General features: G+C 40.5%; 1 protein-coding gene across 1 annotated transcript in view; it reads right to left on the reverse strand.

The window, feature by feature from the left end:
* LOC142311401 (protein-glutamine gamma-glutamyltransferase E-like) overlaps nucleotides 1-15,185 on the reverse strand; it is an 80,129-nt gene that overhangs the window by 13,876 nt on the left and 51,068 nt on the right. Inside the window, exons 8-11 of the mRNA XM_075349788.1 lie at nucleotides 10,723-10,826; nucleotides 6,922-7,164; nucleotides 4,914-5,270; nucleotides 1,258-1,415 (exon numbers count right to left, since the gene is read on the reverse strand). Coding sequence (XP_075205903.1) covers nucleotides 1,258-1,415; nucleotides 4,914-5,270; nucleotides 6,922-7,164; nucleotides 10,723-10,826 — 862 coding nt within the window. The remainder of the gene's footprint in view (nucleotides 1-1,257; nucleotides 1,416-4,913; nucleotides 5,271-6,921; nucleotides 7,165-10,722; nucleotides 10,827-15,185) is intronic.

The raw sequence follows: 15,185 nt of genomic DNA on the forward strand, positions 1-15,185 counted from the left end.
CACCCACCAGACAAACCAGTGGACGGCCTGAGCAGAATAGGGTCGCCCACTTGGGGGGGTTGGTTAAGGGGAGGTCAGGAGTGTCAGGAGGAAGTCAGAAGTCAGAGTCTGATAGAGGAAGTGAGAGGAGTTCAGGAGCTGGGCTCCTTGGAAGTACTAGGTAGCAGACGGTGGTCTGGGCCCAGTAGGAGCTGGACCCCCGGTCACAGAGGATTGTGACAAGGGGCACGGTATTGTCAAGGAGGACAGCCGGCGCCCTTGTACCATCACCGGGCTGGGGCCAGGGCAGGACGGGGTACGTGGACCCTAGGTCAGGGAGTAGCTTCAGGCAACTTGACAATTGACCCGAAGAGAATGGAGCCTTCAAGATCCGCTCTCCACCCACTCCAAAATTGGGGTAATAGCGCAACAAGGGGGATAGGACTTTCCACTAAAGGGTCCAGGAAATCCCAAGCGTGAACCCTGAGAACAAGCTCCTTCAGTTAGCCAGACTGGGGAGCGAACCCGACTAGTTTCAAGCTATAGGGGCCAACTAAGAAGAGAACAAAGTGCCAAGGGAAAGGTCACAGATCATCAGGCAACACCAGCGGGAACAGGACCCAAACATGCTCCCCTCAGCGGCAGCGGTGTCCAGAACTTTGATTTACCAAGTTGTCGGTATCAGCTTTATGGACTGAGTGAGTACGCAAGTGACCCTTACATCCCCAACGGCATGTCCCCGTCACCATCACCGAGTCCCGGGGCATCCCCCCTACCCGTGGAGGGGTTAAACACCTAGCTGCCAACTCCAAAGCCACCGGGTACTCCCAGCTGCAGCAGTGGTACTCCACCTTACCACACACCACGGGTGGCGTCACGAACTTTAAAGACACAATCCCCTGTAAATACACCCTTTATTTAAGTGGCCGCACGACCCCCGGGTCCATACGCCCCTCGAGCCACCGCGGATCCGAATCCAAACAGCCCAGCTGCTGACGCGGGGGCAGCACACATAACCATTATACCATCATTACTTCACTTTACAAATGTACATGGTGCCAAACTACATGTAAACTAGTGTATTTTAGATAAAATAGTATGACAGATACCAAACACATGGTACATGGAAAAAAAAATAGTGATGTTATTTTGATAAAAACCATGTATTACCAATCTATTATGACTTCTGTAAGATTTTTTTTCTGCTAGCAATCTAAGTAAGGTTGCCATCATAACTACTTTTATTATAAAGTACGTTTTCTATATTAATTATTTTACCTCTATGTCTAAAGGAGGCCTCTCAATAACAATGACTTTTCGAACAAGCATTTTCTTTTTGTTTTTCAATTCACACAGTGCCACGACTTCCATAAGATTAAATTTTGTTAATTGTTCTTCATAATCTGATGCACGTATACTTAAATCAAGCTTTTTCTCTGTAATAAACAAGTAAGCTATGGTTATAATGTTGTAATAGGTAAACGTGGTTGCAATACCACTCACAACTTTAAGGTGGCAAACTATAACCTTTAAATTAAACTTTAATATATCATCTGATTAGCAATTTATTGACATTGAGACATTATAGCTTTAATATATATGCATGGAGCAGGTGTACACCTATCATCAATGGGGCAGACTGTCACTATTTACAGTTTTTATAATTGGTACAATGTGGGAGCAGAACTTAGTTCCAGTATAGAAAAAACTTCAAGTCTTAATAGAATTCAGTTATTGTATATTAAACAAAGTGATGGAATATCATTAGGATATGAACTACTCACAAAAAGTTAAGGATATTTGTTTTTCGGGTGAAATTCCAGGATATCCGAAAATGCTCTCTAACCTTTTCAGGTGAATTAAATCTGACCTTCTCTAACCTTTTGAATGCACATGTCCAACTGTTAAATGTTTCAGTACTTTTTACATAAATTGCTGTTCTATATGAAAGAGCTTAATGGTAAAATTCACAAGTGTTTGATCCATGAATTGCCCCAATACATTTCAAGATTGAATTAGAATTGTTTTTTAAACCGTGCTCCTCATCATGCTGTTCACATTTTGACATCATGAGACCAAGACACCTAATAATTGATCAACAGTGCCAGGATGCTCCCAGAAAAAAGAAGTGACCACTGAGCTTAGAGTGTCACAGAGTGTCATCAGCAGGTTGCAACAGAGATACAAAGAGACTGGAAGAGTCGCCGAAAGACATAGAAGTGGACATCCTTTGGCCACATCCTACACTGAGTGATGACCACTTAATTTTAAATGCCCTTTGGAATTGGATGATGAATACAACACAAATCCAGGCACATTTAAGGGAGGTGAGAGGCACCCAAGCGTCATGTCATACTATTCGAAACCATTAATATTAGTGTGGTCTGCATGCTAGATGACCTACAAGTGTACCTGACCACACCATCAAGCACAGGCATCATTGTCTTGCTGGACGAGGGACCAATGGACCTCAGTGCTGTTAACTGATGAAAGTCAATTCACGCCGGGCAGAAATTATGGCCACCACAGATGTTGTAGAGGTCAAGGAGAGTGCTATCCATGAGCCACTGTGGTCATAAATGGCAGCACATCCAATTGGAAGACTGTCTCAAGTGAGGTACCACAGGGCTCTGTCCTGGGCCCTGTGTTGTTCAACATCTTTATCAATGATTTAGATGAAGGAATTAAGGGTAGACTGATTAAATTTGCTGATGACACAAAACTAGGAGGAATAGATAATACTAGAGAAGATAGAGAGAGGATTTAACAAGATCTAAACAAGCTGGAATTCTGGGCAGAAACTAATAGAATGTTTTTTTAACAGGGAGAAATGCAAAGTCATACATCTTGGCAAGAATAATGAAAAGAGCATATACAGCATGGGAGGAATAGAGCTATCCAACAGCATGTGTGAAAAATACTTAGGTATACTAATAGATCACAGACTGAACATGAGTCAACAGTGTGATGCAGCAGCAAAAAAGGCAAACACCATTCTAGGATGTATTAACAGAAGCATTCATTCTAGATCACATGAATTCATTATCACCCTTTAGTTCTCTTTGGTCAGACCTCATCTGAAACATTGTGTCCAGTTCTGGCCACCTCATTTTAAAAAAGACATTAGCAAACTGGAGCAAGTTCAGAGAAGAGTCACTTGAATGGTGACTGGACTGCAAACCATGTCCTATAGGGAATGGTTACAGGATTTAGGATTATTTAGCTTGCAAAATAGATTGATAGGAGACCTAATCGCTGTCAACAAATATCTTAAAGGCTGTCACTGTAGAGGGATCAGTTTTATTCTCATTTTCACAAGGAAAGACTAGAAGCAATGGGATGAAACTTATGGGGAGGAGACACAGATTAGATTTGACAGTGAGGGTGATCAAAGAGTGGAACAGGCTGCCACAAGAGGTGGTGAGTTCTCCTTCAATGGAAGTCTTTAAAAAGAGTTTGGACAGACATCTGTCTGGGATGATGTAGTGAATCTTTCTTTGAGCAGGGGGTTGGACTAGATGACCCAGGAGGTCCATTCGAACTCTACCATTTTATGATTCTATGATCAGTTGAGATTTTGGTGGTGGTGTTGTAACAGTGTGGGCAAGTATGTCTAGTCAATACAGAACTGCTCTACACATTGGGAATTATACAGAGTCAAGCCCCTACTACTTGAATAACATCATTAATCCAGTCATGGTACCTCTGCAGGAAGAACACAGGGCTAATTTCATCTTCATGGACGAGCTCATTGAGGTCACATCATTAGGAAATGGCTGCTGGAGACTGGGATGGAGTGGCCTTCACTTGGAGTGGCCTCCACTTTTTCCAGGCCTGAATCCCATAGAAAACCTATGGGGTTAGCTGAGTCACCGTGTAGAGGCTCGTGGCACCTCTGTACTCCATAACCTCAATGACCTGAGAGCCACCCTTGAGAAAGCATAGGATGCCATGACTCAGCAGACAATAACTCCACTTGTCAACAGCATGAGACATTATTGTCAAGCTGTAATTGATACTCAAGGCCACATGACAAGTTATTGGGACATTGACATTTTGGGGGCTATACCATCAATGTTGATGGCTTCGGTTTCAATACATTCTTTAAGATGAGGAAACCACCATTGTGTGCTTCTACTTAAATAGCTTTCTTTCATATTAAAATATCACAGTAGCATGAACTTTTTACATTTTACATAAATTTCACCCAAAAGCCAAATATCCCAAACTTTTTGTGAGCAGTGTATCATCACTTTATGATCAATGGAGAACTGAGATCTGGTTTTATCGTCAACCTTGAAAACCTTGACTCAGTGCTGCTGACTCATTCACAGTCTTTTTCTGCACAGCAGCACCCTGGCCACCTGACGTACAAAGATCTGCAATATATTTCCTTTGTAGAGAAATTAAGGGGAATCTGTCAGCAGGGTTTTCACCATGAAATCTGACAACAGCATAATGTAGGGGTTCCGAGCCTGAGTCCAGAGATTAAATAGGATGTGTGTTCAGTGTGGATTAAATCAGTGTTTTATCAGCAGGAGATTATCACTAGAGGACTAGGTTCCTCAATGCTTCCTTGTCACTGATTAGCAGCTTTCTGTCAATGCATAGTGCACACAGAAAGTTGCCAATCAGTGGTGAAGGCAGGGTTACACACAGTGATTGTAGCAAAATGTCAGCATGTAGACCAGCAAGTGACACATCGCTGGAATTAGGGTCTGAGCCCCTACATTATGGTGCTCTCAGATTATATAGTAAAACCTGGTGACAGCTTCCTTCTAGCAAAAAAGTAAAGCAATTGACCTCTACATATAAACAATTAATAATTTTGCCTTTGTGGCCACTGCAATGGACTACAAAGGTAATGTGTCGGTAGTTGCCATGCCAAAATGCTTTTAAGCTGACAAACTAGAGTCAGTAGAATAATGTATTACCTTTCTTGGGTGGCACAGTAAGAGTGGCATCATCAGAGTATACTTCAGAATTTGGTCTGCCGGTGTACTCAATGGTAGAGGAGCTTAACTTTACTTTAAGAGGTTGACTCTGTTTGCTGGAGTTCTTTAGATGCAGCGTCAGTTGTATGTCATCTCCAACCTTTGTGGATGAGTTCAGCTCAAATCTTCCTTGAATGTCGAACTTTTCCTTCTTTTCATCTGGATCATCAAATCCAGATCTTTTCTTGCGCCGTTTCTTCCCAATGCCTCGCATCTCGGTACTGTTCTTCTTAAGGATGCCCATCTCCTTTAACTTTTTGTAAGCTTTTAAGTAAATGGCTCTTTCTTTTTCAGACTCTGAAAGAGGGGCACAGTAACCTATTAGTATGTTGCTTGTTCAGTTTATGTATTTATATTTTTGAGCACACATTTTATAATTATTACTGCGTTCATTTAAAGTGGTATTCCCATCTATAGGTCATCAATATCAGATAAGTAGGGATCTGATATTCAGCACCCCAACTGATCAGCTGTTACTTGATCTTGTGATAGTTTTTCGCAACCATGTGGAACGGAGGTGCAAAGTGCAACCCCTATTAATGTGTAGTGTCTGTTGCTGAATAGTGCAGAACGGCTTCTATTAGTTTGAATAGGGTCTGTTCTGCAGTACTTAGCATCGTCCTCTACACATTGAATGGGACTGTACTTTGCAGCTTTGTTCCATGTGTTTACAACGTGGGTGCCGGAGCTGATGATAACTCATCAGTGAGGGAACCTCCACCTATTTGATATTGATGAGTTCTCTTAGGGATAATTCATCAATATTATCTGTCTCGATAGCCCCTTTTAAGGCCCCTTGTACATGTCAGTGTTTACGGTACATGAAGCATCTGTTTTTTTCACAGATACAACAAATAACCATTATAACCTATGGTGCTCTTTACATGTCCTTGTTTTATTCTTTTGATTCTAGTATGTCTCACACGGATGACACACACGTACACACGGATGATCAAAACGGACTGTGCCACATGTGTGTTTTTTTGTGCGGACATGTGAAGGCTTTTAGAAATTCAAAAGTAAGAATAAAATGAAAAACAGTATCTGCGCCCTGTGGACTGAAGCCCACAACTAATGTACACACAAGTAGAAGTGGACAGCAGCAAGTAGCCGACAACACTCCTTTCGCAGTTCTAATAAAAGTTAATAGATACAGAAAGAATACTGCTCCATTTATCCTAACACAGTGTACATTAGGGTTAAAGCAAACCCAAATCCTAAGCGTGGGGAGCCTTATAAATCTAAAATATCATAAAAGAAAAAAAAAATAAGGATCACAGCAGCCAAAGATGATCTGTGAATAAATCACACGCCATATACATTATAGGTAAATAACATTGCGGTTATACTATACCAATACATATGATGCTGAAGACTGATGTGGTGTCGCATCAAGCTTCCATCGGTCACTGATGAGCCAGTGAGATGAAACACAATCCAGGATAAGATCCACCGTATTAGAGGGAGAGTTGTAGAAAATTCCACCACTCAAATGAAACACCTCTAATGGATTCTTTAGGTGCACTTAAAGAATTCCTTAGAGGACTTTCATTTGGGTGGTAGAATTTTCTGCGACCTGGGAGCCACAGATGCATCCAGCCATCTTCCCAATGCTGTTCCATTCCATTTGAGTGCTGTTTCCATCCATTTCAATGATTTTCCTTCACCCCCCTGCCCTCCTGTCAGGGTCTTCAGGAAAAATGCTTGTGTTTCCCATTGACTTCAATTATACTCGGTACTCAAGTTGAGCCCATCCGAGCATACGACTGGCTCGATTCGCGTACTTAGCATTTTAATACTTGTTTGCGTACTATTTTCTTACCAATTACCAGTTTTCCACATAGATTCAACATAGAATTGTCCTTCCAAGACATAATAAGATGGCATGTTGAGAGACTTGTACTGTATATAGCATCAAAAAAAGTAATTAGTGTAAAACACAACAAACCTTCTGGATATTTATAGCTGTTTGTTATATCTATCCGTTCATCGTTCCCCACAGCTTTGGTGCTGATATTCTTCCCCACAGTTTCAATGTCTGTGTATACTTTCTCCTTGAGATCCTTGTCATAGTATACCCATGTGATACGGTCAGCATTAACTTCTGAGAAAACAAATGGTCCATCATAATCAAGGTGAATGTCTCCTTCTTTAATGGCATGGACTGAGGTTGGGCCAAGGCAATGAATTCCTGTAGAAAAGAAGGACATAAATTAGTTTGTCACAGCCAAATGACATTATAAGAGAAATGATAACTTTTTACTGCCAAATGCAAGGGCTTGATTTCAGGAAAATCTTTTTGAAACTATTATAGAAATTAGGTGCTAAGAGCTGCATGGACAGACCAATGCTGTCCACAGCACATTCAATAAGATAGTTCATATGGCCAAGCCCTCTACTTTCTTAATTGACAGGCATGTTTTCACTTGCGCTAACACCTCTTAGAATCCTGCGCTTGCACCTTCCATCACAGTTTTGATATTGGTCCATGCACCTACTGGCCTTTCATTGACTTCCATTATACTGAGTACACGAATCGAACCCATCCGAACATCCATCTGCTCGTTATGAGTACCGAGAATCTGAGCATGGTATTGCCCATTTACCACCACTGGCAATATGTCAAGTTCAGTACAATTAATACCAAACATTCATGATTATTTTTTATTTCAGGAAAAAAAATGGAAATTCGTAAAAAAAAAAAATAAAAAATCTGTTTGCATTGCCATTTTACAAGACCCATAAAGTTTTCAATTTTCAGTCGATGAAGCTGTGTGCAAGGCTTGTTTATTGCCTCCTGAGTTGATGTCTTTATTAACACCATATTGAGTATAAATTATGTTTTGATTACCTCGTATTGCATATTTTGTGATGTTGCAGTGGCTGAAAAACTGCAAATCTGGCGTATAGATTTTTTTTTATCTCATTATAGCGTTTACAGATTGAGTTATTTAATATTTTTATGTCTCACATCATTTTATATACCACATCTGTGTATTTTTTTAATGTTTATTTCTCTATGTTTAATGTGGGAGAATGGTGTTGATTCAAACTTTTTTTTTTAAATATATTTTGAAAACTTTTTTACTGTGATTTTTAATTTCATTCAGAGTTTTAACCTGTGATCTTCTGGGCCACGTACTATAATAAAGTCCGCTATCACAGATTGTCAATAGCATTTGTCAGGTTAACAGTAGTAGGGAGGCAGACAACGGCTGTATAACACAACCGACATTTGCCGATTCGGGCTCAGCTTTCCAGCAATGAAAAATAAATCTAAAAGTTCAAATCACATCCATTTTTTCCCCAAAGTAAAAAAATAAAAATATAGACATATTTACTATTGCCATGCTTATAAAGGTTTGATCTATCAAAACACAAAATGATCGATAAATGCCATAACAAAAAAAAAAAAAGAAATGTTTTTCTTGCCACTACTAATATCTAAAAAAGGCAATAAGAACGGATAAAAAAAAATATATATATATATGTATATATATATATATATATATACATATATATATATATATATACATATATATATATATATAGCCAAAAATGGAATTAGTGAAACTGTCAGCTCCTCAAGCAAAAAAACAAGTCCATATCTAACAAAATTTATGGGAAAATAAAAATGTAATGGGTCTCGGAAAATGACGACACAAACCAAAACAAATTTAGAATATTTTTTCTCAACTTACAGTTATATGAAAAAGGTTGGGCACCCCTATTAATGTTAACCTTTTTTCTTTATAACAATTTGGGTTTTTGCAACAGGTATTTCAGTTTCATATATGTAATAACTGATGGACTGAGTAATATTTCTGGATTGAAATAAGGTTTATTGTACTAACAGAAAATGTGCAATCCGCATTTAAACAAAATTTGATCGGTGCAAAAGTATGGGCACCCTTATCAATTTCTTGATTTGAACACTCCTAACTACTTTTTACTGACTTACTAAAGCACTAAATTTGTTTTGTAACCTCATTGAGCTTAGAACTTCATAGGCAGGTGTATCCAATCATGAGAAAAGGTATTTAAGGTGGCCAATTGCAAGTTGTTCTCCTATTTGAATCTACTATGAAGAGTGGCATCATGGGCTTCTCAAAACAACTCTCAAATGATCTGAAAACAAAGATTATTCAACATAGTTGTTCAGGGGAAGGATACAAAAAATTGTCTCAGAGATTTAAACTGTCAGTTTACACTGTGAGGAACATAGTAAGGAACTGGAAGAACACAGGTACAGTTCTTGTTAAGGCCAGAAATGGCAGGCCAAGAAAAATATCAGAAAGGCAGAGAAGAAGAATGGTGAGAACAGCCAAGGACAATCCACAGACCACCTCCAAAGACCTGCAGCATCATCTTGCTTCAGATGGTGTCAATGTGCATCGGTCAACAATACAGCGCACTTTGCACAAGGAGAAGCTGTATGGGAGAGTGATGCGAAAGAAGCCGTTTCTGCAAGCACGCCACAAACAGAGTCGCCTGAGGTATGCAGAAGCACATTTGGACAAGCCAGTTACATTTTGGAAGAAGGTCCTGTGGACTGATGAAACAAAAATTGGTTTGTTTGGTCATACAAAAAGGCGTTATGCATGGAGGCAAAAATACACGGCATTCCAAGAAAAGCACTTGCTAGCCACAGTAAATTTTGGTGGAGGTTCCATCATGCTTTAGGGCTGTGTAGCCAATGCCGGCACCATGAATCTTGTTAAAGGTGAGGGTCATATGGATTCAACTCAGTATCAGCAGATTCTTGACAATAATGTGCAAGAATCAGTGACGAAGTTGAAGTTACGCAGGGGATGGATATTTCAGCAAGACAATGATCCAAAACACCGCTCCAAATCTACTCAGGCATTCATGCAGAGGAACAATTACAATGTTCTGGAATGGCCATCCCAGTCCCCAGACCTGAATATCATTGAACATCTGTGGGATGATTTGAAGCGTGCTGTCCATGCTCGGCGACCATCAAACTTAACTGAACTGGAATTGTTTTGTAAACAGGAATGGTCAAATATACCTTCACCCAGGATCCAGGAACTCATTAAAAGCTACAGGAAGCGACTAGAGGCTGTTATTTTTGCAAAAGGAGGATCTACAAAATATTAATGTCACTTTTAGGTTGAGGTGCCCACACTTTTGCACCGGTCAAATTTTGTTTAAATGCAGATTGCACATTTTCTGTTAGTACAATAAACCTCATTTCAATCCAGAAATATTACTCAGTCCATCAGTTATTAGATATATGAAACTGAAATAGCTGTTGCAAAACCCCAAATTGTTATAAATAAAAAGGTTTAACATTAATAGGGGTGCCCAAACTTTTTCATATGACTGTAAATAAAAAAAAAGCTACACCAGTTTGGTATCGCTGTAATCAAACTGACTTGGAAAATCATGAATCAGGTAACTTTTTTAGAGAATATAGATATGTAAAAAACAAAAAAAAACAAAAAAAAATCAGAATAGCATTTTTTTCCCCATTTCAGCATACTTGGATTTTTTTTCAGTGCATTTAATGGTTAAATGAATGGCGACATTCAAAACTACAAGTCATCCCGCAAAAAAAAAAGTCACCACATAGCGATTTGGAAGAAGACGAGGAAAGATAAAAACTTAAAAACTAAATAATTTGCAGAGGTAAGGGGTTAAAGGTGCAGTTGTAACAATTAGTGATTGTCTACACCAAGCAACGCCTATGAAACATTTATTGAAAGTGATAGACCTTATCCCATACCTCCACTAAGTTCTTGTGGTGTGGCATCCAGCACTTGCCATCCTCCATAACGGGAACCCAATTCACTTCTAGTGAACCAACTTTCATTCCAAACATGGAAATTCCTGAAGATTACAGAATTTACCAAGCAAACATTATTCATTATTTATCTTATTAACATGTTAAAAATAAATGTGAAAGGTCCCTGCATTATACGTAAAGAGAGTCTGTCAGCCCTGAATTCAGTATCAATGTAAGACAAGCAATATAAAGACCTCTATACACAGTAACATCTAAGAATAAAGCAAAAGTGAGCAAATACCCTAAAATAATGTAAATAAAATATTTTATTTTGTTAACATTATTTTGATCAAAGAAAAGTTACAGGTTAAATTTAGTGACAGCTCCAATAGACTGGTCCTAGATAGACTTCGCTGGGGCATGAAGCATTGAGTCCTGTTTTTTAGTCAACTGTCATAGGAGGCCTGGCTTTGATCAGAACTTTATATCACCAGAAGCACTTCTAATTGTGTTCCATTCCAATCACCTGGGTTATAGCAAGTAGGCTACAGTGTCTGTTATTATTTTATCACATGCCTCTCCATTTGAACATTTTTTGGGAAGTCAGATAACGTCTTTAAATTTTTGTCTGCAGCCATCATTATTGTCATACAAAGTTTTGCACAAACTGTCATTGCGGCATCAGGCTCTGTTCACACTGCAGACTCTGATGGTCTCTCTGGTGTCTCTTATCAACACAGGCAGACTCGGGTGTCGACCTGCTGTGTGCTCATTTAGGCCAGAGGCACACTTGCGAGAGACTCGCGCAAGTCTCGCATCACATCACCCGCCACGGCTGCACACTCTCCTGATAGGAGCGTCTCAGCTGCATAGAAATACATGCAGCCGACCCGCTCCTGTTAGCAGAGCATGTGGCCGTGCCGGGTGATGTGATGCCAGACTTGCGCGAGTCTCTCGCACGTGTGACTCCGGCCTTATAGACAGGCTAGCAAAAGTTAATCTCTGCTAGCCTGCTCGTTAAGCTCCTTTGAAAACATGTTGTGAGGAAGCCAGTCACATCTGCTCCTCTCATATTTAGGCTGGATGAAATATTCTACCCATGCTAACTATAGTTTATTCTGTGTTGGTCTGTGTGTTGTGGTGTCGAAGACTTTGTGGAGAAAGAGTTGATTTTTTTGTTTGAAATGGTTGTGGAGTTTACCCTACATTTTGTTGTTTCCTCCCTGCTCTTGTTTTCCTCCTTATCTCTTATTGTATTATACCTCTGTGTGTGCATGCTATGTGACAGAGTTTTGGTTTCTCCTGTCTATTTCTGTGGGTTTAATTCCTGTCGTGGCCTCCCTAGTGTAGGGGGAGGGGTATCAGATCAGGGCTGGTCAGGAAGGAAACTCAGACATCTCCACCATTAGGAGTATCCCTGAGATTAGGGATAGCATAGGGCCCCCTAGCTTGAAGGTCAGTTTAGGAGCCCTGATTTCCCCATAGTCTTTGTGATAATTATAGAGAGCTTAGGAACTAGTTACATTTAGTTTTATGATTGTGTTCAGTGTGTAAAGGCCCAGTCACACTAAACAACTTACCAGCGATCCCAACAACGATACAACCTGATAGGGATTGCTGGTAAGTTGCTAGGAGGTCGCTGGTGAGATGTCACACTAAGCGACGCTCCAGCGATCCCACCAGCAACCTGACCTGGCAGGGATCGCTGGAGCGTCGCTACACGGGTTGCTGGTGAGTTGTCACACAGGCAGATCTCACCAGCAACCAGTGACCAGCCCCCAGCACCGCGTGGAAGCGATGCTGCGCTTGGTAACTAAGGTAAATATCGGGTAACCAACCCGATATTTACCTTCATTACCAGCGCACACCGCTTAGCGCTGGCTCCCTGCACACCTAGCTACAGTACACATCGGGTTAATTACCCGATGTGTACTCTGCTACATGTGCAGGCAGCAGGAGCCGGCTTCTGCGGACGCTGGTAACCACAGTAAACATCGGGTAACCAAGAAGCCGTTACCTTGGTTACCCAATAGTTACCTTCGTTACCAGCGTCCGCCGCTCTCACAATGTCAGCTCTCTGCACACATAGCCGCAGTACACATCGGGTTAATTACCCGATGTGTACTCCGGATACGTGTGCAGAGAGCAGGGAGCCGGCACTGACAGCTGAGAGCGGCGGACGCTGGTAACGAAGGTAAATATCGGGTAACCAAGTTAAGGCCTTCTTGGTTACCCGCTGTTTACCGTGGTTACCAGCGTCCGCAGAAGCCGGCTACTGCTCACTGCACATTCAGTTGTTGCTCTCTCGCTGTCACACACAGTGATGTGTGCTTCACAGCAGGAGAGCAACAACTAAAAAATGGCCCAGAACATTCACCAACAACCAACGACCTCACAGCAGGGGCCAGGTTGTTGCTGGATGCCACACACAGCAACATCGCTAGCAACATCGCTGCTACGTCACAAAAGTTGTTCCTTAGCAGTGATGTTGCTTAGTGTGACATGGCCTTAAGTCCGATCTAGAAATCTCCAAAATAGCCCATAGTGGAGACTTCTATGTAGGGATTTCAGACATCAATAAAAGAGAATGAAAAAACTGCATTTGTTTGATGTAAACACAACCTGGACATCAGTAGATGGCCAATTAAAGGAGTGACAAAGATAATAGTAAAATACCAATCTTTATTTATTTTCATTAAAAAACTAAAATATAGCATAAAGGTACCGACAGTAAATAGAGAGACACAGACAATTAATATATTGAGTCCAATAAATAGTCAAAAAATTTTTTTGTGAATCTGGGATATACACATCAAAGACACCAGGTGAATATATATTAACCCTGAGCCAAAAAGACCATTCATTGAAGACAAGTGCGATTCTGTGGTTCTATCTGCGCTACTAATAATGCATCGAAAAATAGTTAATTTTTACTGGTTAGTACCCCATCCAAAATTTCATGCCCATAATACGGAAACAAGTAAATAAAAAGAGTATATGGATGTAGGGTTCCTTACCCAGGAAAAAGGGCATAAGTGCCTAGTAAATGCATAAGAAGTGCAGAAAGAAAGCACAGAAAAGCACAAGTCATCAACCATTCACAGTATGGAGCAGGCAAACAGGACAGTATAATAGTCATTCAAATTACATCACCTGGGGACTGATGAACTGCTGTGACCCTCACACTCCAACACGTGTTTCGCAATAGCTTTTTCGAGGAGCGTGTCCGAGGTGAGGGGCATGCTGGTTTAAAAAGGGCAGAGTGGCCAATGTGAGGACAAAACCCGATCACATGTTCTGATCGGAGCAGGAAGCGGTGTTAATCCAATTAGCGGCGCATAGCAACAATCACCACCACATCCCTATCACTGCATGTTCACAATATGGCCGCTGGCTTATATATCCCCTATGATGCTGTGTGGCCAAGCCAATCACAGTAACACCACAACAAAGATGGCTGCGGCATTACTGTGAGGGCAAGCAACATCAGATGTGTTCATTGGTTGGAAAACAGGCGCCAGGATGTCAGAAATGAAAATGAAAGTATCGGAGGGGATGTTGTTTTATCCGTCGGATACCGAATGGTGCGAATAGCCTGTTATCCCTCGGATACCGTATAGTGGCGAATACATTCGCTCATCCCTAGTGATATTAAAACTTTTTTTTCATTTAAGTTGAAAACATTTGCTCATTTAGAAACTGATGGCAGCTACATAAAAAAAAGTTGGGACAGAGTTTAAAAAACAGTTGGAAAAGTAAGTGGTACTAATGTAAAATAGCTGTGACTGTGTATAACAACAGCATGTTAGAGAGGCAGAGTGTCTCACATGGTTATAGCTTCACCATCCATAACTTTTGCATCTAAAAATTGTTAAGCACTTTCAGAAAAACCTTCTCAATGTAAAACTGGAAAGACTTTGAATATACCATCATCTGCATTACATAATATTATAAAAAAGATTCAGAGACTCTGGCAAAAGACATATACATATGGGACAAGGCAGATGGGCAAAATTAGATCCTAGTAATCTACAAACCCTGAGGTGGCACAACTGGGATGATATGATCATACAAATCACTAAATGGGCTCAGAAATACTTCCAGAAATCATTGTCTGTGAACACATTTCGCAATGCACAAATGTAAGCTAAAGTTCTATTATGCAGAGAAGAAACCATATACTGTATCATCACAATCCAAAAATGGTGGTGTCTTCTCTAGAGAAATGCTCATTTAAAATGGACTGAGGAAAAATGGAAAACTGTACCGTGCTCAGATGAATCAAAATGTGAATTTCTTTATTGAAACCATAGACTCCATGTCCTGTGGACTCCATCAGAGAAAGACCATCCAGCTTGTAATCAGTTCACAATTCAATAGCCTGTATCTCTGATGATACGAGGTTGCATTAGTGTGGCATGGGCAGCTTACTCATATTGAATGGTGCGATACATGCTGATCAT

This window comes from Anomaloglossus baeobatrachus, chromosome 5, assembly GCF_048569485.1.
Source record: "Anomaloglossus baeobatrachus isolate aAnoBae1 chromosome 5, aAnoBae1.hap1, whole genome shotgun sequence".
NCBI classification, from domain to species: domain Eukaryota; kingdom Metazoa; phylum Chordata; class Amphibia; order Anura; family Aromobatidae; genus Anomaloglossus; species Anomaloglossus baeobatrachus.